At 53.9% G+C, this 24251-nt stretch overlaps 1 protein-coding gene across 26 annotated transcripts in view; it reads right to left on the bottom strand.

The window, feature by feature from the left end:
• Window positions 1–24251, bottom strand: part of DYSF (dysferlin) — a 223145-nt gene that overhangs the window by 60518 nt on the left and 138376 nt on the right. For 8 of the 26 annotated variants that reach the window (XM_027131979.1, XM_027131983.1, XM_027131988.1 and 5 more), the window contains 7 exons: window positions 22404–22544; window positions 21572–21601; window positions 20089–20118; window positions 11305–11406; window positions 11025–11186; window positions 9809–9974; window positions 9304–9380 (listed from right to left, as the gene is read on the bottom strand). In XM_027131979.1, the coding sequence (XP_026987780.1) occupies window positions 9304–9380; window positions 9809–9974; window positions 11025–11186; window positions 11305–11406; window positions 20089–20118; window positions 21572–21601; window positions 22404–22544 (708 nt within the window). Of the gene's footprint in view, window positions 1–3370; window positions 3434–9303; window positions 9381–9808; window positions 9975–11024; window positions 11187–11304; window positions 11407–14004; window positions 14047–20088; window positions 20119–21571; window positions 21602–22403; window positions 22545–24251 lie in introns of all 26 variants that reach the window. The other 18 variants (XM_027131963.1, XM_027131965.1, XM_027131977.1 and 15 more) reach the window with 6 other exon arrangements.

Here is a 24251-nt window from a genome sequence, read left to right as displayed (position 1 = left end):
AAAAAAAAAAAAAAAAAAAAAAACGGAAAAAAAGTACACAGAAGAATCAAAAAAATTTAAAGAGCTGGTTCTTTGGATGAAAAACAACCATAAAATTGATGAAATGCTATTAAGCCTAATGAAGTTTAAAAAAAAACAAACAATAAACATAAATTACAAAATTAGAAATGAGGATAAAAAACAGAACAGATACAGAAGGATTTTCTTTTATTATAGTAATATGTATAAATCTATACTAATGTTATAAGCAATATCTGAAGACATCTAAGGCACTAAATTGATTGAAGAAGTAGAAAATGATCAAAGAATCCCCTCCCAAAAATGGTGCTAGGCCCAGTCTTACAAATGAGTACCGAGCAGATGCATCTTATACACTTGTATAAGGTATGCATTCCTGAAGATCTCCTAAAATTCAAAACTCACATCATATAACACCATTTTCAAAAAAAGATGATGGGTATCCTGTTTACCAGCTAAATCATAAATACAATTCATTTGGCCACCACCTTTTAAATTTCATGACTGTTAACCATTTTTTAAATGTAGATTGATTCACAGTATTACACATTTTATACATAAAACAAGACAATTAAAATGTTTATATCATGTAATTTTCAACTTGCATAATTCATATTCATAAAGAATGGCTCTCATGTATTTTCAAACCTTTAAACAATCATTCTCCTGCCACAGAGACTGTTCAAGAGCACAGGACATGAGAGTACACTTCAAAAAATATTTTATAAAACTATTATAACCTTGATATCAAAACCTAACAAAGACAACCTAAAAGTAATACTTATTAATAAAGATGCAAAAGTCCCATATAAATAATAACAAATCTAACTCAGTAATATATACTAGATGTTATCCTTACAAACTTCCCCTTAACCAAGATTAACAAATGCTACCCATTCTCTCTGCTAACGATCTAAGGTCCAGAGTAGATGCAAGCCTCCAGCTAATCTAATTTATCCACTGCAGCTCCCAGCAGATGAGCTGTATGCTTACCAAGAGTTAATTGTTTGTTCCCAAATCTGTTTATGCCAGTTGTACTAATACAGTAATTAGATCAATAAGTAAATATTATAAAACTATATAAAATTTGAATTTAAAAAGAAAGGGCATTTTATCTATGAAAATGAACTTAATGTTGTTTTTTTTTAATTATGAAAATTAAGTCTGAGTGAGGTGGACAAAAAGGTGAGGGGGATCTGAAATGTTAAAAAAAACTCCATGTTCAGAGTCTTTTGCAGCTATCATTAAGAGCTCATCAAACTTTAATAAACCTAAAGGAAAAATCATAGCTAATGCATTATGAATGTGGTTTATACTGGAAAGACAACATGACATTTGAATAGCAGATCCAAATTCAAAGAGGTCTTGGCACATGTCAAATGACTGTCAAATGAAGATACATGGATATGATTAAAAAGAAATGTTCGTGGTACTTATATTTGACTTTTAATGAGTCCCTATTTAACCGACTTTAATTAGCCAACCAACTACCTATCTTGATGGACTGCATAAGAGGACTTCAATTGTAGTCAACGATAATACCATGACCAATTGACCCATTTGGGTTTACCCCAGGAATGCAGGACAATTATACATACATATATATGAGAGTGTGTGTGTGTGTGTGTGTGTGTGTGTGTGTGTGTGTGTATAAAATATATATATATAAAACGGACAATGGAAAACAAAATGATCATCTTGATAAATGCCAAATGCCATTGGATAATATCAGTTGGCCATAAGATGTGATGGGAAAACCCGAACGAACTTTCTGGCCAGCCCAATATTAAACTTCCATATCTAATTTTTAAGTTATTAATAAGCTAATAATACAGGACACAACCTGACAAAATCAAGAATATCTATCCGAAACTACCAATCGTTATCATAATGGAAAAATGACAGAGACCTTCTCATTAGAATCAGTAACTAAATAAGTTTGCTCACTAGCAACTCCATTATCAAATGTCATTCTGGAAAAAGGAATAAGGTATAACTATTAGAAAATGACATGTTTATTATTGTTTGAAGAAGACAATCTTATCTACCTGAAAAACTCAACCGAATCAATTAACCACTGTCAGAAGTAATAAAGGTACTTAACAAAGAGTCTGTTTCAAAGTAAATATACAAAAATATTATTTTTCTATATTCTAGCAATAGCTAGTTATACAAAGTCATAAGAAAAAAAAAGATATTCCATTCAGACAGCAACAAACACTATAAAATGCCTAGGAATAACTTAACAAGAAATGGACTAGACCTATTTAAAGTAAACTAAAAATAACTCCTCTAAGGGACAAAAAATAAGACAATAGTGGAAATTAAGAAATGAAATGTCCAATGATAGGGGAATAGTTTATAGATGTCCATACAACAGCATGACATGCAACCATTTTTTAAAGAATATAAAGACATGGAAAAACATTTATAATACATTTTAAGTACAAGAAAATGCAGATTTTTTAAAAAGTACAATATGATCTTGATTTTGTAAAAAAATAAAAGTATGCACGTGCGCATAAGAGATATCTAAAAATGTAGGCACATCAAAGTCTTAACAGTGCTTATCTCCAACTGGTAGGAACACAGGTGGTTTTAACTTTCTGCCTTACACTTTTTTGTGTTTTCTATATTTTCTACAATAGATAAATCAGAAAATATTTAAAATGTAGACTGCCTCTGCCTAGAAGCCATAAAACACCCAACACAGCAATGCCTCCTCTTGGCACCATGAATGGAGTTTAACTTTCAGCAAGTCCTATCTCTTATGTCCCCCCTACAAGTCTGGGGCTCCCCTTGACTTCATGAGTGCATGTTGAAGGACCCTCGACCCATAAAGATAATACCTAAGGAATCAGCCCAGGAGGACAGAAGTATCCCTCCTGGCAAATGCAGGAGTGAACTGTGGGCCCCAGCAGAGCTCTCAGAATCTGCTGGGGACAGCCAGGTTTCCGCAGTCACACACGTTTCATGCCTCTGGGAGGAGTAGAGAAAATCAATCTGCCTTTGCCCACAGAGGCCTCTTGTGTCCCACGTCCCAGCGGTCAGGGTCTAGAGACTTCCCTGTTTCCACTGGCCCATGCTACCCCATGCAGGGAAACAGGATTAAGGTAAATCCCAGGATGCACCGAGAGATAATTCAGGGATGTCTGTTTCTGCAAATCTTCCCTCAGCTTTCTCCCTGCCCCTCCATCACCGCACAGGACAGGTAACTGTTTTCTGCCAGGGCTCAGAAAACTCCTTTCTTCCCCTCCCATCCCCACCTCCTCTGTTCCCTTCCTAACTCCTTACCCCCACTCAGCCCCCCCGGGAAAATCAAGGTGCCCACAAATAGGTAAACAATACATACATGACGACTGGATGGAGAAGACGCCATGTTAGTGGGGGCGAAGCCCGACAGACCGTCTGCAAGCTACAAATTAAACACGCTGGTTAGCGACAGGCTGCAAAAGTTGTGCGAGAAATGCGTGCTTTGGAGTTGGACAAGTGTGGCTCCGAATCCCGGCCTCATTGCTTTACCAGCTACGTGACCTTGGACAAGCCCCCTGACCTCTCTGAGTCAGCATCTCCAGCTGGAGAATGGGAACAAAGCCGTGTGTTGTCACAGAGCAGCAGCGAGTATGGATGACGTGAAGGCCATGCACACCTAGGACAAGGTGAGGCACGTGGGAGGGGCTCAGCCAATACCTGTCTCATGCCTGCTTTCTCACTGCCCTGGGCACCACTGACTCCGTGCCACTCTCACATGCCCTCCCTGCCTTTCAAACTTCCTGACCTCAGACATACTCCAAGCTCCCCACCATCCCTGGTGGTTTCTTCTAACAACTGAGTCACACCAACCCCTGCTTGGGCACTATTCCTAAACCAATGCAGGTTTCTGAGTCTTCTGTCCTCAAGGACAAAACCAGGGCATCATGTGGCTTCCCCCAAACCAGGGGAGCTTTCAGAGTCTCATAAACACGCCACCCCTATACTACAGAAACCTTGCTGCATTCTTTTCTGGCATCAGATCCTTGCCTGCAATCTCCTAGTACAGTGAATCCATAATGTATAGGGTGCAGGGTCCAGAAGGGCCTTGTTGGGGTCAGGACTGAAGGTAGGGTGACTTTTTCAGGGGCCACTACAATAGTGCCAGAGGAGGTGACGGAGCTGTGGGTGGACGAGTACCAGTCTAGGTGGATGAGGCCAGGAGATGCCTTCCAGGCAGAGGAGACAGCAAGTGTGAAGGGTAGAGAAATAAAGCAGCACTGCCAGTTTAAGAGAGAGCAAACGGTCCAGGAAGGCAGGCTTGGGGGATATGGTGGAGGGATGAGCAGACCAGTGGGACCCTCTCTTCCTTTGAGTCTGGGGCAGGGGGCTCTGGGAGACTCCCCAGGAGGCCAAGCCCTTGGAATCGACCAGATGAACTCCATGTGAAGCCCCCAGCTGCCCAGAGACTGGCCCAGCCAGGCAGTAGCTCTGCCCCTCTTGTTCTCCTCCTGAACCTCACAGAAGCCTTATTGTTATTTTTAATACAGTTCGTTTTTAGAAAGGTGAGAGGGAAACCGGCAGTTCACCAGTGCAAGAGGGAGAAAAAATAAAGCTAAACATAGTGCTCCAAAGGTCTGGGCCAGCTTCCGAAATTACATGTTCCCCTTTGGGATTTGGACATAATTTGCCGCTCCAGTTCTGGGAGCACGTTCCCACCTTCACGGCGTCCCAGAGACTAAAACCGGAGCAGGTGGCTCAAAATTAGCCCGAGCTGGGAGCCGGGGAGCAGCCGGCCCCAGCACCCCACCCCACCCCACCCCACCCCACGGGTGTGGGGAGCAGGCCTTCTGATGCCTCCTGCACGCTAGCCTGAGTTTCCCCTACAGCCTCCCAGGCCCATCAGACACACACACACACACACACACACACACACACACACACACACACGGTGCACCATCAAACACATGCAATCAACACACATGCTGTCAACACACACACACACACACACACACACACACACACACACACCCCTCCCACCACCAAGCCTTTGCCCCAGCTCCTCTGCCCACCAGGAAAGGCCTCCTCTCCCCTCTGCTGTTCCAACCCCTCTCGCCAGCCCCCTGGGAGAAGCTTTCCTGATGATTTAACCCACGCTGACCTTGTAGGGCCCAGAGTCCAAGATCTTGGTGTCCTTGCTAAGCAAGCATTCACTGCTTTGCTATCACTCTGTGCATCTCATCTGGATCTGCAACATAGCCCTCCTCTCTCTGTCAGCCAGAGGGAAGACTTCCCGAGAGCGCTCTTCCCCTTTATCCCTCCTCAACACACACATGTTCTCCACCCACGGCCTGACTTCAAGAGGAGACCCCTACCCAGGGTGATCTCTCAGAATGATAGGCAAGCGTCACCCTTGACCTGAAGGTCGGTGATGCGTGGGATGGGCAGGGGGTGCCACCTCCACATGAGCCTCAGGACCCCCTAGGAAATGGTGGGAAGCCCACTCTGGGTGCGCTCCTGCACTGCTTCTCTTCCCATTTTCATCATCAGAACACCAAGAACTAGCAGACTAGTCGACAAAGACCCCAAGTTTGTTTGAAACGTAAACATAGAGCCCGATTCATACTCAGAGGCAGAATCAGAGACAGAGAGCGCAGCCTGGGGGGAAGGGAAGGACAGAGGAGGCCACGGTGGGAGCAGTTCATTCACAGCGTGCTCCTGGCTGGAGGCAACACCTATCTGTTCATTATTTTTCTATATTTTCCAAACTTTATATAATGGACATATATTTATAATCAGAGAAAAATGAATATATCCTTTATCTCAAGCAGAGCACTAGACGGAAGGAAACACCTCTGTGCCCCTCTCGGAGGACACCCCCAGCCTGCCCTCAGCAAGTTAGGTGTCAAGGCCACGATGCTTGCAGCACCACCACTACGCTTGCGCACATATCTGCTCCCAGCCCCCCACCTCACTTCTCACGCACACTCATGTGCACACACACCGCACACACCCACACTGCCACCATCCCCAGACTACGGCACTAAAATCTACACAAAGACAGCCACACAGACCAAGAATACACTGTGGGGTTGCCATGCGAGAGTTGATCTCATCCCAGCCCCCACCACAGAGAAGAGTCCAGGAGGCCAGGCATCTCCCTACTCCCAGAGACAGGTGCCCACCTACAAGGCCTAGAAGGCCAAGTGGACAGATCTGCCTCATACATCCATTTCAGATCATCTCTAGAACTGGCCACTCTTGACAGACACTGAAACATTTCTAGAAACCTGAGAAATGCTTGGCCGTGGTTGTCAGCCAATGGCATGAGCATCAGGCAAGTCTGGGGTATCTTTTTCTAGTGTGTGGCAGCTCATCCCAGACACTGGCGGACGATGGTGACAAGGTTCTTCAGCAGAGGAGAGGCAACTGAGCAAGGAGACGGGAGGGACTTAAACAGAAGCCGAATGTGGCAAGAGAGCATTTGGAGCTGGGGAGGAGCCTTCTGCTGGGTCCACAGCCAGAGCTGGTGAGCACAGCGATAGGGGCCGCATGATGGGGGGGAACAACACGGGCGGCCTAGAGACACGGGCCGCACAAACACGAGCCAGCAAAATCCAAGTTCTGCCAGACTTCTCATCCCTCCTTCTCATCCCTCTCCTATCTGCACTGGGGAAGGGGTAAGGGGACAAGAGCCCAGCCAGAACTATCTGGAAAACCACTGGATCTGGAACCCACAGCCTCCTGGATCAGCCCCAAGATGCCCGGTCCTCCCAAGTCCTGCACAGGAGATGTGCAAGACAGAGTGAGGGAAGGATCTCCTGAGCCAGCCAGATCGGATCAACGATCTCAGAGAAAAGCACGATACAAAATTGCTTTTTCCCCAAGCCCCCAGCAGACCCCATCAGGACAGGGCTTCCCGAAGACTGGGACTGATCTCCCTGCGGGCCTCGGGGCTCCTTGAGAATAGGGTTATGTCTCCTCCATCAGACAGGGAGCTCGATGAGGGCAGGGTCCAAACCTCCCCCACCAGAGCAGGCGGATTTCACTTCCTCCTCTCCCTACCGACCTCCGAGGTCCTGTGAGCCCAGGCCCTCCCCGCGCGGGCATGCCTCCACCAGCCCGAACCTCAGCTCCCCGCCCTCTGCCCGGCCAGCAGCTCTAGCCGCATGCTCCCACCAAGAGTGCAGCCCCTGCTCTGGCTCAGACCCCGGGCCCCGGTTCACTCATGTCAACGCTGTGAGGACGTCCAGCCTGGGCCTCCTCACCGTCTGCCTCTGGTTGTGCTTGTAGCCAGCAGGACCCAAGAGAGTCCCTCCCCATCTGAGTCTGTAGACACTTTGAGGGCAGCACACACAGAACGGAAATCCTGCTGGGCAAGCGCTACGCTTCCCTGCACAGACTCAGACGGCCCGCTGACGGGGGTGGGGGAAGCGGGAGCCAGAACTGGGCGCCCGGAGCTTGGGGCTAATTAGCTGCCTCATTCAGCTATGAACACCCACCCAGGCCAGAAGGTACTAGCCTTGAGCGTAGCTGAATTCTGTGTATTTGCAATTTCCATTTGGGTTTCCCCAGTCAAGAGAAGCTCCTCCTTAGACCCCTACAGAGAGTAGGCAGGTAATCGACCCAGCCACCCAACTACTTATGCATCCATCCACTCATCCGTCCATCCATCCATCCATCCATCCATCCATCTACCCATCCACCCAGGCAGACTTTCTTCGAACACCTCCTCTAAGTCAGGCCCTGTGCTGGTCACTGGGGACACAAAGAGGAATGAGCCCTAGTCACTTCCCTGAGCCTAGTCTAGGAAAGATGCTGCACGACTTAAGGCAAGCGCAGTGGCCAAGATAGAGACAGGACTTGCAGAGGAAGTGGAGGAGCCAGGGCAGAATCCTGGAAGGAGGTGGCCACACCTAGGCTGAGTCTTAAAGAATGACTGGGAGCTGGCCAGAAGGTGCTCCCAGCAGAACGCGTGCTGGGGTGGGGCCCTGGAGAGCCATAGAGGCGGGAGGAACGGAGAGCTGGGGGCTTCTGAGGACGCTTAGCACCAGAGAACTGTAAAGCAGCTATGAAGCTCTTGTCTCAGCAGCAGCGAGGCCCAGGACTGAACAGCAGAAATGTCCCCATGGAAGTGGCAGAAAGGTGAAGGAGATGAGCGTGTGAGAAGGAAGCAGAAATCAGTCCTGAATGTCAGAGGGAAGCCCCTGTAAGCACATCTCGGGGAGAGTCTCGAGGACCCCGAGCCCAACCCAACACCCAAGTTTGTTCTCTTGCTCTCAAGGCTAATATCTGACTGATGGTTTAGAAAAAAATAAAACCCTCCCAAAATGCCACCCCCTCCCCAGTGAACAAACAGGTTGTGGGCCTGAGCACAAGTACTGTCTACACGGGCTGGGAGGCTCTGCCTCCGGGCAGCCCAGAAGCTCTGGGATGCGGCCAGAATCAAGAGAAGCTGAGCGGAGGGTGACAACCTGGAACAGAGGGTGACAACCTGGAACAGAGCTATTGCAGGCTGGTGCCCACAGTGAGGTCTTTCTCCATCTCCACTGCAGGAAGGACTGGGTGGTCTCAGCGGTACAGGATCCTGAGCCAGCCCAGGGCCCAAGGTGAAGAGAGCGCTTCCCCCCTCAATAAGAGATGCCACAGACCTCTTGCCATGCTGTTTGGCACTGGTGGCCGGGTCACCAGCTCGCCCTGTTGTGGAGCACATAGCCAGGGGCTGCCTCTTACCTGCCGACAGGGTTGGACACCCTTGCAGTAAGGCCCCTCTCCTGGCCCCCTTCCTCTCCTGCAGGTGGAGGCAATGGGGTGAGAGGGACCACTGGCTTGGACACACACCCCTCCTTCAAGCTGCCTGCCAGGTGCCACAGAGCACAAGCCCATAGATGAATCTGCCCCCAAGGAGGGCCCTAGCTGGGTAAGGCGATGGGGCTGGGGCACCCCAGAGGCTACCGGTCACTCCCCACCCTGTCCTCCTTCTCTCTCGTTCGCTCCTTCCACCCTGATTTCCTGGGTGATTTCCAGGAGAGCGCCCTCCAGGTAGTGGGGCCATTTTTCTCATATGCTTTGGGGGAAATGATTGGGTCTTGACCAGAAGACCACACAGTCTCCCCTGCAACCCCCAACCTGCTCCCAACCAGACTGAAAGCTCCTAACGGGGGCCGTCCATCTGTAAGGTGTCCAGCCACCAGGCTGCAGAGAGAGTGTCCTATGGAGGCCGTGTGATAAGGAAGGGAGGGCAAGGGGCAGGGAGAGGGCAAGCAAGCCAGCTCTTGGAAGGAGCCAGTGTCTGTCCCCGGGGACCCATCGTACCTGGATGGGGATGAGAGGCTCCTTGTCGTCGATGTCAATCAACACATCTTCCCCAGGGCTGAGTAAGCTCACGTCATCTGTAGGGGGAGCAGTGTCCAGGCCTGAGAGGGGGCTCCCTCAGGGGCTCACCCCTCCTGAGACACAAGACTCGGCCCTCTGTCTTGCCACACTTTTCACTCCATGTCTCCCTCTTCCTCCCAGCCATCCTTCCCTCTCCCGGATCCCGTCACGCTCCCCGTCTCCCCAGTTCTCCCTCTAGCTCCCTCTTCATCCCACTGATCCCTGAATCTCCCTCTCCCTCGGCCTTTTCCGCACCACACCCCACCTCAGCATCCACCCCCCCAACCTCTCCTGGGGGGCCCAGCCCAGGGCCAGACGGTGCCCTGAGGGAGACGAGATTCCCACCCATCCTTCCGGTCGTCTCATTCAGGGCCCGGTAAGCTGGGAAGTCCACCTGTCCCAGCCCCCTCTGCCTCCCCGCCCCCGTCAACAGCCCCTCCCCTACCTGGGCCGCCCTGTGGGGACGGACTCTCCTCTGAGTAAGGGTCGCACAGGAAGCTCTCCAGGGAGCGGATGGTACACTGGCCCACCACAGGCCGGCGGCCAAACTGGCGATTATCAATTACCTTGATCACGATGGGGGGACAGTAGAGCTCCTCCCTGGGCAGCATCTGGGTGGAGGGGGAGGGAAGCTCTGGGCAGCAGCCTGACCCCATCTCTGGGAGGTCTCAGAGGAAGGCGAGCCCTTCTTCCCAGGGCAAGTCCAAGGTGCAGAAAATGCTCTCAACCCACACATAACCCCCAAGAGCCAGCGATCCAAACGGGTGGTTTGCCGAGCCCAGGAGCTGGCCAGTGGAGCAGAAGCCACACGCCCCTTCTGTCTGCCTCTTGGATGCTGTATGCAGAAGCCGACTTCTCCCTCACAGTTTTACCTTCCAAACACATCCAGCTCAGCCTAAAGTTAAAACAAGTCTACTTTCCCTGAACCCTCACTGGCCGGGGAAGGGAAGAAGGGAGAAGTTGGCCCGGGACTCAACGTTTCTCGCAGACAGACCCCCCCAAGTGGATACTCAAGAGTTGGCTTCCAGACCCAGATTCTTCTCCCCCCAACCCTAAAAGCACTTTGAACACAACTTGAAATAATTTATATGCTCTCCTTCGGTGGCGGCTTTGGCTCAGCCAGGAGGAGGCTCCTGTTGACAGCCACTGGGCCTGGAATTTCTATAGTACTTTCATCTTGCAAACCATTTTCCTTTCCTCAGACTTGCCTTACTCTGGTCACTAGGCCCAGGCAGCCCAGGTTGCTGGAGGGAGCTGAGGCCTGAGGGCCGCGGGGGCGAGCCCCTCTGCGGGGGCCCAGGCTGGGGGAGGACCAGGTCCTGGAAGGTTTGGAGGAATCCTGGAAGCTCAGAGACCTGGCAGGGAGCACCGGGGGGGCTGAGGCCGGCCCTGAGCGGGGAAACAGCCACGGATGGGTCCTTGGGAGTTCCGTGGACTCAGGATCTGAGGAGGAGGGGCTGAGCTGGCCCCCTCTGCACTGCTCGCAGGCTTCAACTCCTCCAGGGAGGAGAGAGCATTTCCTCCCATTCTCCAATGAGGTGGGGGCGATGCCGTGACCCACTCAGGATCCCGCAGGGAGCCAGACCCCAGGCCGCCTGAGGCCGCAAGGAAATTCTAACCACCAGGACTCCGGAAGGGGACGGCGGGGAGGTCGGGCTCACCACTTCCATGAAGAGGGTGCAGATGTCAAAGTTGGGGTTCTTCCGGAGGTTCTTGATGACACAGGACTGCACGGTCTGGCCCCCGCACTCCACCACCAGGCTGGGGGAGGACACGCTGGCCAGCTGGTAGCTCTTCATATTCCGAAGGCCCCACGCCAGGATCTGGGGGCACGGAGTGAGGACAGCAGCTGGGAAGGCCCCAGGCCCCAGAAAGGCTGGGCCAGGAAGAGGAAGGGCCCGGCTGCCCACAGTCCCCACCCCACCACGGGGGCGGGCTCACCTCGATGGCGGTTCGCTGGAGAACAGGCTTGATGTTCTGGGGGACCATGTAGATGTTGGCCTCCCTCTGGGGTGGCGGGTAGGGTAGGTCCGTGTCCTCCGACTGCAGGGCAGCAGGTAGAATGGAGGCAAAGGCAGGAGGGAGACCAAGGCGGAAAGACAAGAAAGGAGGACAGACGGGATGGAAAGAAGGACATGTGGAGAGACACAGAAACAGAGCAGCGGGGACACAGAAGTGGGCAGACAGAAATGAGAGAGCAAAGTCAGTTCCTCAGGCACCATCTCCTCCAGGATCACAATTCTAGCACCTTGGCCCCGGGTTCAGGTGATCCTGTTTCAAATAAGCCCCGGGGCACCCCTCCTCCCACCCACGAGCTGCTCAGGGTGACCCCGTCCCTGTCACACATACACTTGTGCACACACGTGCACACACATGCACTGCCCCGTCCAACCTGACACGTCCACTTCAGCCCCTCTCAGTCCCGAGAGGACCACATGCCCTCCTGCTAGCCTGGTTCTCCTGCCTCCTGGCTCAGACCCTCCCGACTTACCACCCGCCCTGGTGTTCCGTCTCCAGCCCCAAACTCACACCTGTCCTGAGGTGTGACACATCTGAACAGAATGCTTGCACTGTGGGCCAGAGGGGGTATTTACAAATAGGAGAAGGGGACAGCAAGGCCCACCATCCAGGGGCACCAAAGGGCCTACTGGGGAGGCTCCTTCACACCACGGACCAGAGATGAGCGTGGCCTGTGACAACCCTACCTGCTATGGGTTTGCCAAAAAGACTTGGGCAAGAGTCCTGAAGAAATACATAGGGAAGCAGGCAGGGCAATGGAGGCAGGTATTACTGTGGATTAGACAACTACCAAGTCTGACAGTGGTTAGAAACACGGGCTCTGGGTATAGATCCTGACTCCACTACTTACTGAGTAAAATAAGTTATTTTACTTCTCTGTGGCTCCATTTTCTTCATCTATAAAGTGATTATTAAAAACTATCAACCTCTGAAGGTTAGTGGGAGGCTTGGAGAAGTTAATACAACATTTAGAAGAGTGCCTGGTGCATGTAAACTCTCAATAGAAGCCCACATGGCACCTCTGTGACAACTAGAGAAGGATGACCCTTTCTTAAAACTCTTAACTTCCACGTCAGAAAATCATCATAGTTTACTAGTTTATTAGAACAAGACACTTTACTGCCACCTACTGGAAAATTAAAATACATGATGTCTGCACTGGAAATCGCACGCCCTTAGACCCAGGGCTCTTCCGCAGTGCACAACCTGCACATCCGTACATGGAGGCCCTGACGCTCAGGAAATGTTAACTATAGATACAAGGGCTGTGCTGTGTGCTTTACAGAGCTTGCCTCAGGTAATTGCATTAATAAACGATGGAATCGTTGGATTCATTCTCCGAGTGACTTGCTCTGGGTTCCTTCTCAAAGGATGGTGCGTCCACCTACAGATGCTCTGACGCAGACGGTGGGAGCAGCTGGAGGACTGAAACACACCAGCTTCCTCCTGCCTCACCACTTCACAGCCAATCCCAGCTGTCACTCCTGCCAATGACACACTGATGATGCTACGCTTCGTGACCTGTGGTGGTAAGAAGCTCATTTCTAGAATCAAACCAGACCCTGGTCCTAGTCTGAACCCTGCAGCTCCTCAGCTATTTGACCTTGGGAAAATTATTCAACCTCTGTGACTCAGTACCCTCACATGAAAATCCGGGATAACGAAACTCTTACAAAATTTGTCTGAGAATTTAACAAGAGAACAAATATAAAGGGTTTCTGGCACATAGAAGGTGCTTAATAAACAGCAGTGACTAAAACGAACACTGTATTGTTGGTGGTGCCACTGTTTCCGTCACTCATGTTGTTGGTGATCCCCCAGGGACTTGAGCAGAGCTGAGCCATCAGAGGCACCTCTCAAAACAACGCTGGCTTCAGAACTATCCCTAAGTCCCCAGAGCACAGAGTGAAGGAATTCATCATCTTCCTCCGGACCCACAATGCAGGTGACATGATATTTTTAGACTGGCTGAGTAGCGGACGCCATCAGGAGAAAGAGCGATGAGCAGGGCTGCCACGGGCACAACTCCAGGGGTGCTGTGCACGTCACAGTCCACGTGAATGGTGTCCCTGGAGGCTGGAGGCAGAGCCCGTGGTGGCCTGGCTGCTCGTCCAACCTTGGCACTCCAAGGCCACCTACTGCAACAGCTGTGCAGCAGGGGTCGCCTCTTTTTGAAAAAGGTTATGCCTGAAGGCCTGCTGGTGGCCTGCTGGTGGCCTACTCAAGGCTGATGCCCAACCCACAGTGGACCCAGGGCCAAAAGCCCATGACGAAAGGGACAAATAGAAGAGGTCAGGGAGGGAACAGCCCCGGGCTCCTGGGTGGGGAGGCAGAAAGACCAAGCCTTTCTCATAGGGCTGCAATGTTGTCCTGAAATCACCCAGGGAACCTCATGAATATACTTCCCCTAGAACATTCCTCTCCTGGTCCCCAGACTCTGGGCAGTGTCCCTTTGATTCCTTTTTGTCCCTCACTTCCACGTCCCGCTTTCCCTCTGGGCTCCTCCAGGTCCCCTGTGAGGATATTCCTCTCTCTGTGCAGACGCCCAGGCTCCCCACCACAGGAACCTGCTTACAGAGGAAGACAGGGACCAAGAACCTGGAGAAGACTGGGCTCCAGTACCGTTTGCAGGAGGCCCTGGAGGAAGACGGCGGGTGCACACAGCTGTGGAGCGCCAGGCCCGGCCGGCAGGAGGGAGAGACAAGCAGAGACAGCGGTTAGAGGCGCATCCGCAGGGCAGCTTATGAGGCACAAGGCCCCCAGTCTCATCCCAAGGCCACCTCCATCCACCATGCCGTCCTCAGGGGTCCCAGGACATCCTTGCTCCCTGCACCCTGTTGCCATTCCCCAGAATCCCTGCCTCTGCAGGGGCTCCCCTACACCTGCCAGCTGCTACCAAGTCCTCTGTCCCCTCCCCACTGTGCGCACCGCCCCGCCTGTAGGCACCTCTCATTATCACTGCACATCTACGCCGCCACGTGCTCTGGCTCCCTAACCCGGTCTCATCCAGTGCGCCCCAATTTTCCACACTATCTGCTGGATGTTTTCCTTGCATTTAAAGACAGTCTCAAGACGGTATCTCATCCACACCTTCTCTCTGTGTCCTCTCCTGCAGCCTGCCACCCTCTCCTCTCTCTCTTCCTGAAAAAGGCTGCCTCCATCCCCTGCCTCTCCCCCGCTTCCACACAGCCCTCTGCCCAGTGCACTCGCTCCGCCCCTTGCACCCCCTCCCTGGAAACTTCTCTCTCCAAAATTAACAACAACCTGCTTGTAGCCCAACCCAGAGGAAACTCACAGGCGCCTATCTCTCTCCCTACCTCAGCAGCATCTGGCCAGCTGACCTCGTCGTCCTGCCTAAAGCCGTCTGTCTAGCTCCTTACCGCTGGCCCCTCCACCCTCTCTACCCTCCGCTGGCTGTGTCTCCCTGGCAGCCTCCCTGCTGCTCCTCTGCCCATCCCTCCCCTAGGCTTTCCGCTCCCAAACATCTCTCCTAAGCCCCACACTCACATTCCAACCTTACCGCTACTTCATCCATGTGTCCTCCTGGCCTCTCACACCGAGCTTGTCCCAAACTGGATTCTCTAAGATCCCACCCCCCGCCCCCCGCCAAAAACCTGCTCTCTTCAAATGTCATCTCAGAATCCAGCCCCACCATCCACCCAGATCTCCAAGCCAAAAACGCCACACCACCCTTGACTCTCCTTCCCCTGGATTGATCCCCAAGCCTTAGGGCTCTGTCTCCTAAATCTCCCCCAGGCCCACCCACCCATCTTCTTTCCTGGGTCTGGGTCACCACCATCTCTTGCCTGGATTCACCAGCTTCATCCTAAGTGATCTCTTGCATCTGGTTTTGCACATCCCCTTCCAATGAATGTATGCTGTACTCTGCAGCCAGGGAAGACTTTCTAAGAATGCCACTCTGTTTAAAACCCACCCACTCAGGATGAAGTCCAAACTCCGTGACGCAGCCTCCAAGACCCCTCATCTTCTAGCTCCTGTTGACCTCTCTGGTCTCGCCTCTCACCACCAACTTTCCCCTCCGGGACCCCAGGCAGTGATGGGCCACCTCCCCAGCCACGCTCAACAGCGCCCCCACTTCTGAACGCCAGCAGGTTGCAGGAGGTACCACACTCTCTGTACCTGTGAGGTTGGAGCTCACGGGTCCCTCTGTCTGAAAGGCTCTTCTGCCCACTTCATCTGGCTACCTCCTACGTGGACTTCATGTCCACTTAACCTGGAGCCACAGGTTTAAGTTAAGCACCCCACGGTTCCCAGAGCAACTTGTCCCATTGAAAGACACATCACGCTGGGTCATTTCTGTGTTCATTTGTCTGTGTCCCTTGTGAAACCAGCAATTCTGCACACGGGGACAACAGCTATATCCCCTGTCCAATAAATAAAGGCTTACGAACAGATTATTGAAGGCAGGGAGGGAGGGATGGCAGAGGGCGAACGGACAGGGGGATGGGGGACAAAGAACCGACTCCAACACTCTCCCATCCTTCCCAACGCTCTTGCCTGTGTCAGTCTTGCATCCTCACCAGCCCCTCCTTTCCCCGTGCCCGCTCATTCCTCCCTCTGTTTGAAGGGGCTTCCTTTGTCATCTTCCAGAATCTACCACATCTTCCAGGGCCTAGGTCAAACTCTACATCCTCCAGAAAATCTCCCCAACCACTCCAGAAACTCTTTAAACCCTACTCTCTGACTTCTTTTACCTCTAATTAAGCAACCCTGGGCTCTGGTTGCCCAAGGTCCTGACTGGTATCCCACATATCACGCTTGGGAGTCCTGTGACACCAGCCCGATGGCCACTCCTGTGCCCAAGTTTCTCAATTTTTTCTGGTCCAGCCCATCTGAGAGGCATGATATCTCCTTCCAGGACAGTGACCCTCAGTGGGGTGGGCTGCAGCGACCCCTATCAGCACTGCCAGGCTGGGAGGGGGTGGGTGTAGACTGAAAGCACCGCCAGGACATCCTGATTCACTGTCCCGTGTGTGCCGGGGGACTCCGAGGATCACAGAGCTCAGGGGCAGCCACACAATAGAAGGCTAATAAGATGACCCCTTCCGTGGCGGGGTCCATGCCTTCCATGCTCCTCCCCACCCACCCTGAACGCAGGGCAGACGTGGGGCTGCTACACTGACGGGGTTCTACAGGTGTGCAGGGCGCTTACCGAGACAGCTCAGACCAAGAGGACAAGGACACAAGGACAAATGAGGCTCTCTCCCCACCTTAAGCAGAATCCACCTCCTGCCTCCTTTCATCTATCCGTCCTGCTGGCCAGTTCAGTACAGGGAACTGAGGCCCCTGAGCCATGAGGGGGGCTTCCTCCCCCGGTCCCAGGGGCCACCACACTAGACAGACGTGCATTCCCAGGGCTGGGGCAAGTGTGGGCAGGCCCCTCCAGCCACCTAGGTCAGTGTTGCCACCGGTAGCCCACAGACCCCCTCCTCACACAGCAGGGCACAGTCAGGTGACCCTCTGGACACTCAGATCCGAGCTCCGCGGGGAGCTCCATGTGCGCGCAGCCAGGCGGGCTGGGAGGGCTCCACTGTCTGCCTGCCCCACCCAGCTCGTTAGGGACAGCATGCTGCTCTAATTACACTTCCCAGGAAAAACAGTGTTTTAAATTAAAGCCTTGGGGGAGGGATGGGGGATGGGGGACCACTGGGCTTATTCTCCTGATTGCAAAACACCAAATTTTTCCTTCTGGAGGATTTGGGAGTGCCGGAGAGTACCTCATGTACATCTCAGACTAAAAGCCATAGCCTGTTGCCTGGATTAGGAAGGGGATGGAGTGACATCTGGTTGGCCCCCAACTCACAGCAAAAAAGCCACAGAGGACGCTCTCCTTTCAACCAGGGCATGCCTCCACGGAGCGTGACAGGAGCATCAGAACCAAGGGTGATACTCCGAACCACGCCCCCTTAGGTGCTCAGGACCACAAGCCCCTGCTCCCACCTAAAGGGTTCCCAGATGGGGTCTTCCTCTGCACAGGCTCCACATCCTAGGAGCCCTCAATTATTAAAGAATCTGCCATCATCTCTTCTGCTGTGTGTGTGTGTGTGTGTGCGCGCGCGTGCGCGCGTGCATGCTCTCGTGAGTGTACATAGTTGCACACACTCACACATGCCTGTGCACTCTCCATTTCTCAGGAAATCTAAAATTGCAGTTTCTTTGAACTCATTCCCCTTGGCAGCGCAGACCGCCTTTGTTCTCCAGACAAAAAGGAAAAGAAACGAGACAGAGGGCTCAGAAGAGGCGGGGAGAAGGAGGGAGAGAGGGAGCCTGGGCCAAGGAGCAAACAGAGGAAAAGGGAAATGCGAAGGGAGAGCTGGACAAGGGGAAGAGAAAGGCTCAGGAAGAGGGGAAACAGCAAGTGACAGACAGAAAGACAGGCTGGGAGCTGGAAAGAAACCCTCCCCTCCACCCGTTTAGGACCCTGGTCTCCCAGACACCAAAGCCTCAAAGACACAATGCAACAGTCCCCCTTCCCGACCAAGAGCCCCTGGAGAGAGATGCTCCAGGTGGGCAAACAGCCTGGGGGAGGGGAAATCTTGTTGCCCACCAAACTGGCCCCACGCGGTGACATGCACCCCCAGCCCGAGGCACTGCCACCTGGACCCCCAAAGAGAGCTCAGAGTCACCTCTTCCAGGAAGCCATCCCTACTGTCCTCCATCTGCTCTAGGAGAGCTCAGCCCGGGTAGATGCCTTTCACCTCATCCATGACACTGTCTCCCACACAGGCGTGGGCTGTGTGCTGGCCGGAAGGCAGTCCCCACCGAAGAGGCCATCCTTACACCATGCTTCAGAGTCACTCGCCCCTCTCCATTCCCTCTCTAGCCTAGGCCCTCATCACCACATCTGTCTCAAAAGCCTCCTAGCTGGTCTCTCCTGCCCCTCACTCCCCACTCCACACCTCTCTGCAGCCAGACGGCTTCCCAACACACCCATCTGTCCTCTCTGCTCCCAGACTTTTGAGGGCCCCCGTGGCCAGTGGCCCAGAAGCTAAGCTCCCGGCATGGCTTTTCAAAGCCCTCCAGGATGGCTGGAGCGCCCTTCACAGGGATCAGGCCGGGAGTCTGGAGGGGGCTGAATGAGGGATACCAGGCAGGAGCTCGGCCGCAGCAAAGAAGACAGAAAAATCTTGCTAAGGCGTCAGGCTTCCAGCAGGACCAGCGGCAGCAGCAGCAAGACTAACCTGCCTCCACCCCGCCCCTGGGGATTCTTAAAACCAAATAGGACGCAGGACCTCGGCATGAGTCTTAGCCTTCAAGTGCAGGGGAAGAAAGAGGCTGAGCTCTGGGCCCCAGGGCCTGGGCGGGAGCCCTCTGGGGATAAAGGGGTCACCAGGTCACCTTCTGGGGTGGTTCCCTGGACCAGCTGATCCTCCATCCATCCTACTGGGCCTGGGACCCTTTGAACGTGCTGGCCCAGCCCTGTGCCCAGCAGACCCCCAGGACTTGCTCTCCTCTGGCCCTGCTGACCCACACCCGCCTCAGCCTGTGGCCGGCTGGCCCTGCGGCAGGGCACTTGGCCCTCGTCAGGCTCTGGCCCCAAAGCTGCAGATTTTGATTTGCTTCCTGACAACAAGACCACAGCCAGATCCCTGCTCTTGGAATCTGAGCCTTCACTGTTATATATTACAAATCCAGTTATTAAGGATTTTAACTTTTTTTAATAACTCATCCCTGGGCTGGGTCTTCTTCAGAGCAGGCTGTGGGTTTTGGCCACAGAATGCTCTCGATCAAGAGAGAGGGCTCCGTGCTGCTTCCCTGGACAGGACTCTCGTCCCCTTTCCAAATCGGCAGTCTTTCGCAACTGCAGCCAGAAGCAGGAGGCTGCCTGTCAGGCGCAATTGCGGCCAGCTCACTTGGCGGACCCCACCTCGGTCTGGGAGCTGCAGGAAGTGAGGTAAGGGGCGCGGGGCCGGCGGATCCCACATCCTGACCCTGCACTTCAAGTCCAAATTGCACTGAAAATGTCAAATGGTGTTCGCTCGCAGCCTGGGGATTCCCTGACGGCAGTAAGTGGCTGCCCTTTTCCCACCCCCATCTGACCAGGGCTCTCCTTCCTGTCTCTCTGCCCAGGCCTTTGCCTCAGCTCACTCTTGAGGACCTGCTCACAGATGTGCAGGAGGCCATAAGGAAATGGGCTTCTCATCCCGCAGAGCAAAGGGCATAGCCTTGCTCCATTTGGATACAAACCCCAAACTTCTCCCAGAAGCTAGGAATCCCCAGCCTGCCCCGTTCCCTAAAGCAGCCGGGCCCCAACCTGGTGCTTGGTCCCTTGGGCCAGAGGCACGTTCCCCACCTTCTTCCTAAGCGCTACGACAATGTTCGGCTAACGCCACCTCCACCAGCAAGGCTTCCTTGACTACTCTGGTCCCTTAGGAACATTCTATTCTTGAAAACATGCCACTTGGTACTCAGCCGGTTGAGACCCTTGCTGTCCCAGGGGTCTGGGCAAATGTGGCTTCCAACTTAGCAGCAATCCACCTAAGAGCCAGATTCACACCAGGACACACCCCAGGCAGCCCCGGATCCACGCAGAGTGTGGGAAATTAAATCCAGACAGGGGTCCACGTGACAGAGGACACTGGAGTACCAGGAACCAGGAAGACTCCAGGGCATGGCCTTCATCTTCCCTCTGCCTCTGCCCACCTATCCCCAGCCACAGGCCACAGCTGTGAGGGGCCAGCTCACCTCTTCCAGGATCCCTGATGTATCCTGCACCTGGACCACACCATGGAACAGTCCACATCCAGGAGATGGTGGAGGGAGGAGAGGAAGGAGAGTAAAAGTTTACCATTAGTGACAAGGACCACTAGGCTGGGGCAGAGATCAACACGCCAGATGTCTCCCTACAAGGAGCAAACAGAAACCACTTCCCATCTAGGGTGAGGGTGATGTGCTTCCCAGACGCGCCCTCTACGTGGTCCCTGAGAAAGTAGGTACAACAAACGTTGATGCAGAGGGAGTGGTGGGAGAGGCCAAAGCGTAAACCTGGAGCCCAGGCATCTCTAGAAGTGACAGGAGAAAGGAGAATGACTAGCAGCCAGGTGCTGGGAAGGTCCCGGACCCTGTGTAACAGCCCCAGGAGGCAGTCAGGCCTGAATCCCTGGAGCCACTGCTGGAGATGTGGACTTGGAGAACCAAGGAGAAGCAACCTACATGCCCAGGGCTGGCAGAGCTGAGAGCAGAAGCTTGGAGCGCACAGGGAGCAGGAAAGGGAGAGGGAGAGAGACTAGAAGGGGTGGGAGGAGAGGCAGAGGGTGGAGTGGGGGCAGGGGGCAAGGAGGGCTTGTACTGTAAGGACTGTCTGCAGATTGCCTGGGCTCCCACCCTCATAAGGGGAGAAGCACCCAAACAGAGCCCAAACGACCACTTCTCAAAGCTGCAGTTGAGCCTGGCCGGGCAGAGGATTCCTGAATCAGATTAGCCTGGGTACCAGTAAAAGGTTTACATTTTTCATGACCCCCAGGAGAAGGAAGGGGAGCAGGGCAAAGGGAATGAAGTCTCCATAACTAGTAGAGGAAATAAAACCGGATCTTGGTGGGAACACTGAGTTGGGAACTACGGTCTGAATCAGAGCTTCTGAAACGTGAGCGCGCGTCCGCATCCCCTGCAGGGCTCGACAACGCCCAGGTTTCTGTGCTGCCCTCAGAGTTGGCTTCGTAGGTTTGAAGTGGGACCCAAGTTTGGCATTTCTAACAATACCTCGGGTGATGCCACGCTGAGAACTACTGGCCTAAGTCGATGGTTCTCAGCCCAGGCTGCACATTCAAACCTCCTGGGCAGCTCTGAGAGATACGAAGGCCTGAGCCACACCCTGAAAGATGGGATTTCACTTGGTCTAGGGTGGGGCCTGAGCACTGCTGATTTTTAAAGCTGCCCAAGGGATTCCAACATGTAGCCCCGCTGAGAGCCACTGGGCTGGATGACCATGAGGTCCCTTCCATCTGAGTCTGTGATTCTTGGACTTCTCAGGGGAGAAGGGCGGGAAAGCCAGAGCTGGGCAGGGACCCCAGCCCCTACCCACCCTGCCCCTGTGGCCCCAACCGAGCCTTGCTTGGCTCGAAGCCAGGATGGTGGTGGTGTACACCTGCTCCCCTTCCTAGCCTGGGAGGGGGCTGCAAACACCGGGAGGGGGCAAGTTTGAAGAAGCAAAAGTGAGAGCGAGGCTTACCTCAAAACCAGGGATATGGTGGATGGCCGGCTGGGTGAAGAAAAAGAGCTTTGGTTAGGTGCCCGTCACCCAAGGCCCCACCACCTTTCTGCCCTGGCCAGGTAAACACATCTCCAACCACAAAATGACACTCATGGAACATGTCTGTGATCAGACAGTCCAGGGATTCGCAGACTCTTCCTTGGCGGACTAGGGACTCCTGCGAGGTGCCTGGTAAGCGAGTGCAGGGGAGGCCAGGTTGGCAGTGTGCCGTGTCCCCTCCAGACACTTCAGCCAGAGTAGCCTCACTTCTAGCCGGCTTCCATATTGGGGCTCACATCCCACTAAGAGCAAGTTTGAAGATGGGGCTCTAATCCAAACCCCTTATTTTACAGCGGGGAATCGGCTGGCTGAGGCTATGGTAGAGCCAGCACTGCAACAGGGGTCCTGCCCTCACCTGTCCCTGGAGTCCCCTGCCCCGGACAATCAGGCACCCTAGCCAGCTCACAGAGGTCCCCCTTCCAGAAACCACGTCAGGATATAACCCAGAGAAAAATATATCCAATGGCCAGAGGACTCAGACGTAATAACACAGTTCAGATTTCCGCCCCAGTGTTTGATCGTGTCCTGATTTGGGGCTCAGAAAAGATGGGCAAGATCGGTTCCAGCAGGAGGCCCCACATCCAGAGGTGGCCCTTCAGTGCTCTCCACTAAGTGCAGGCCCTTGGTGGGGGAAGAAGCATGTAGCTAAGCCCCCTCCCCTCTATCAGACCGTCCCCTGCCTGGGCCCTCACCCTCCACCACCAGGAGCTCTCTGCCGGGCCTCCTGGATCTGGACGTGGACCAGCCTCACCTTCTCTCTCTGGATGAGCTCAAAAGAGGCCAGCAGCTCACCCGCCGGCTGGTTGCCCCTGGTCAGCGGGAACCAGGCCAGCCGGGGCATCCGTTCCAGACTCGGCTGACAGATGCAGCGTCCCATAAACTCATCTGCACCCTAGACCGAGCATAGAGAGAGAAAAGTCAGCGTCCCCCCGCCCAGGGCTCTGGCAGCCTCAGAGCAGTCACCAGACCTACAGCTGGCCTCCCAAACTCGGAAGGGCCTCAGAAGTCAGGGCAGCCCCTGGTGCAGACGGTGAGCTCTGCTTCCCTCAGGGGGATGCGAGGGCAGCATGCGAGTGGCCTCCTGCCACTATTGTTAATGCTGAATTCCCATCGTGTTCCACAAGTCCCTTTGTATGTCCAACGAGCGTTCACCTTGCCTTAATGTAATCAGGCTCTAAGCCCATTGGACACGAGAGTGACAGCCTCCTAGCAGTTCTTTAATGCCCTCAGCAGGAGAGGTGTTTGACATTTCCCAGGAATGTGTATCTCCTGTTCGTTTCACCTTCAAATCTCCCCAGTCTCCACATGGGGAGACTGTGATCACGCTCATCCAATTAAATGAGTCTTGTTAAAATGATGTTTTCATCTTATCGTTCCCTTTACTCATGAGCCTTCCATGGCTCCCCACTGACTAGAGGATAGAGTGAGCTTGCAGACCGGTGAACTCCGACCTTGTGGTTAGCTCCCCAAGGGCAGGGGCCGCAGACAGAACCTGGGTCTCGGCCAGATGATGCCACAGCTGTCGTAAGCCTTGGTGGCCCGCCCAAGGCACTCATCTGGAGAAACCCAGGCCAGGACTGGGAGGCATCCCCACCTGCAGTCACATCACTGCTGGGGACATTGCCGAGAGCCATCCTGGAGTGGCCACCAGCTTCTGCATAAATGCCCACACCAGCGGGTGACAGCCCAGCATAGACCACTCAGAGTGGTCACCAGCCACAGCACTGGGAGGGGTCCTGGAGGCTCCTCTGGGCCCATCGTTGCCCTCTAGTTGCTGGGTCATGGAGAGGCTCGGGGAGGGGAGTCCTCACAGAGGCCAGGCCGCCAGGACAACAGGAGCTCAGGGCAATGGATATTTGCCAACAGGTACAGCCCCGTTTGACTATATTATCAATGAGCACAGCTCTGCTCTCCCCCAGGACCCTGGGGCCCACCCACCCAGAAGAGGCCATGGCTTTCTCCCCCGGGATCCCTCCCGGGCACTGGCCCAAAGGGGATAGAGTACCATTTGTGACGAGGAGGTGAGGTGCCCTTGGGAGAGAGAGGCTGCGTCCTGCCGGCCTCCTGCCCGCCCTGCACCAGCAGTCACACCTGCTTCTGCAAAGTCCCCTGGCCCTGGCCCCCCTCCAGGCCCTGCCACCTCCCACCTCCTCCTGCCCCAAAAGCTCCAGGTCCTGAGCTCTTCCCCCGCAAATCCCCAAAAGACCCTTCCTCCAGCTGCTCGGCCCCCACGGAGCCAGCTCTTCCTTCTAAGGGCAGAGCTTACGGGTCAGCCTCCCCAGCCCAGGCCCGCATTGCCCACCACCAGCCAGTGGGGCGCCCTGATCAGCCTCACCTTCCCCCAACCCCTGGTCACCACACTCTCCCTTCCAGTCATGGCAACTCTTTCTGGAAGCATCTGTGAAGCCCTAGCCCCTCCCCTTTCATCTACTGCCACCCCCAACCCAGGTAGGGCCTCTTGGCCACACACCCCTCGGCCGACACAGTCTCTCTCTTCCAACAGCATCCCACCCCTCCTTTGTAACATGTCGCCCTGACCCCGCCACTCTCCCCGCTCCCCTGGCCTCGTACTCCTTTCTCCTCCTTCCCTGCCTGCCTT

Source organism: Aethalodelphis obliquidens, unplaced genomic scaffold, assembly GCF_003676395.1.
Source record: "Aethalodelphis obliquidens isolate GAN/ISIS:26980383/991018 unplaced genomic scaffold, ASM367639v1 scaffold40, whole genome shotgun sequence".
Taxonomy (NCBI): Eukaryota; Metazoa; Chordata; class Mammalia; order Artiodactyla; family Delphinidae; genus Aethalodelphis; species Aethalodelphis obliquidens.
Note: the sequence above shows the minus strand (reverse complement) of the source record. Positions and strands in the feature narration are given on the sequence as shown.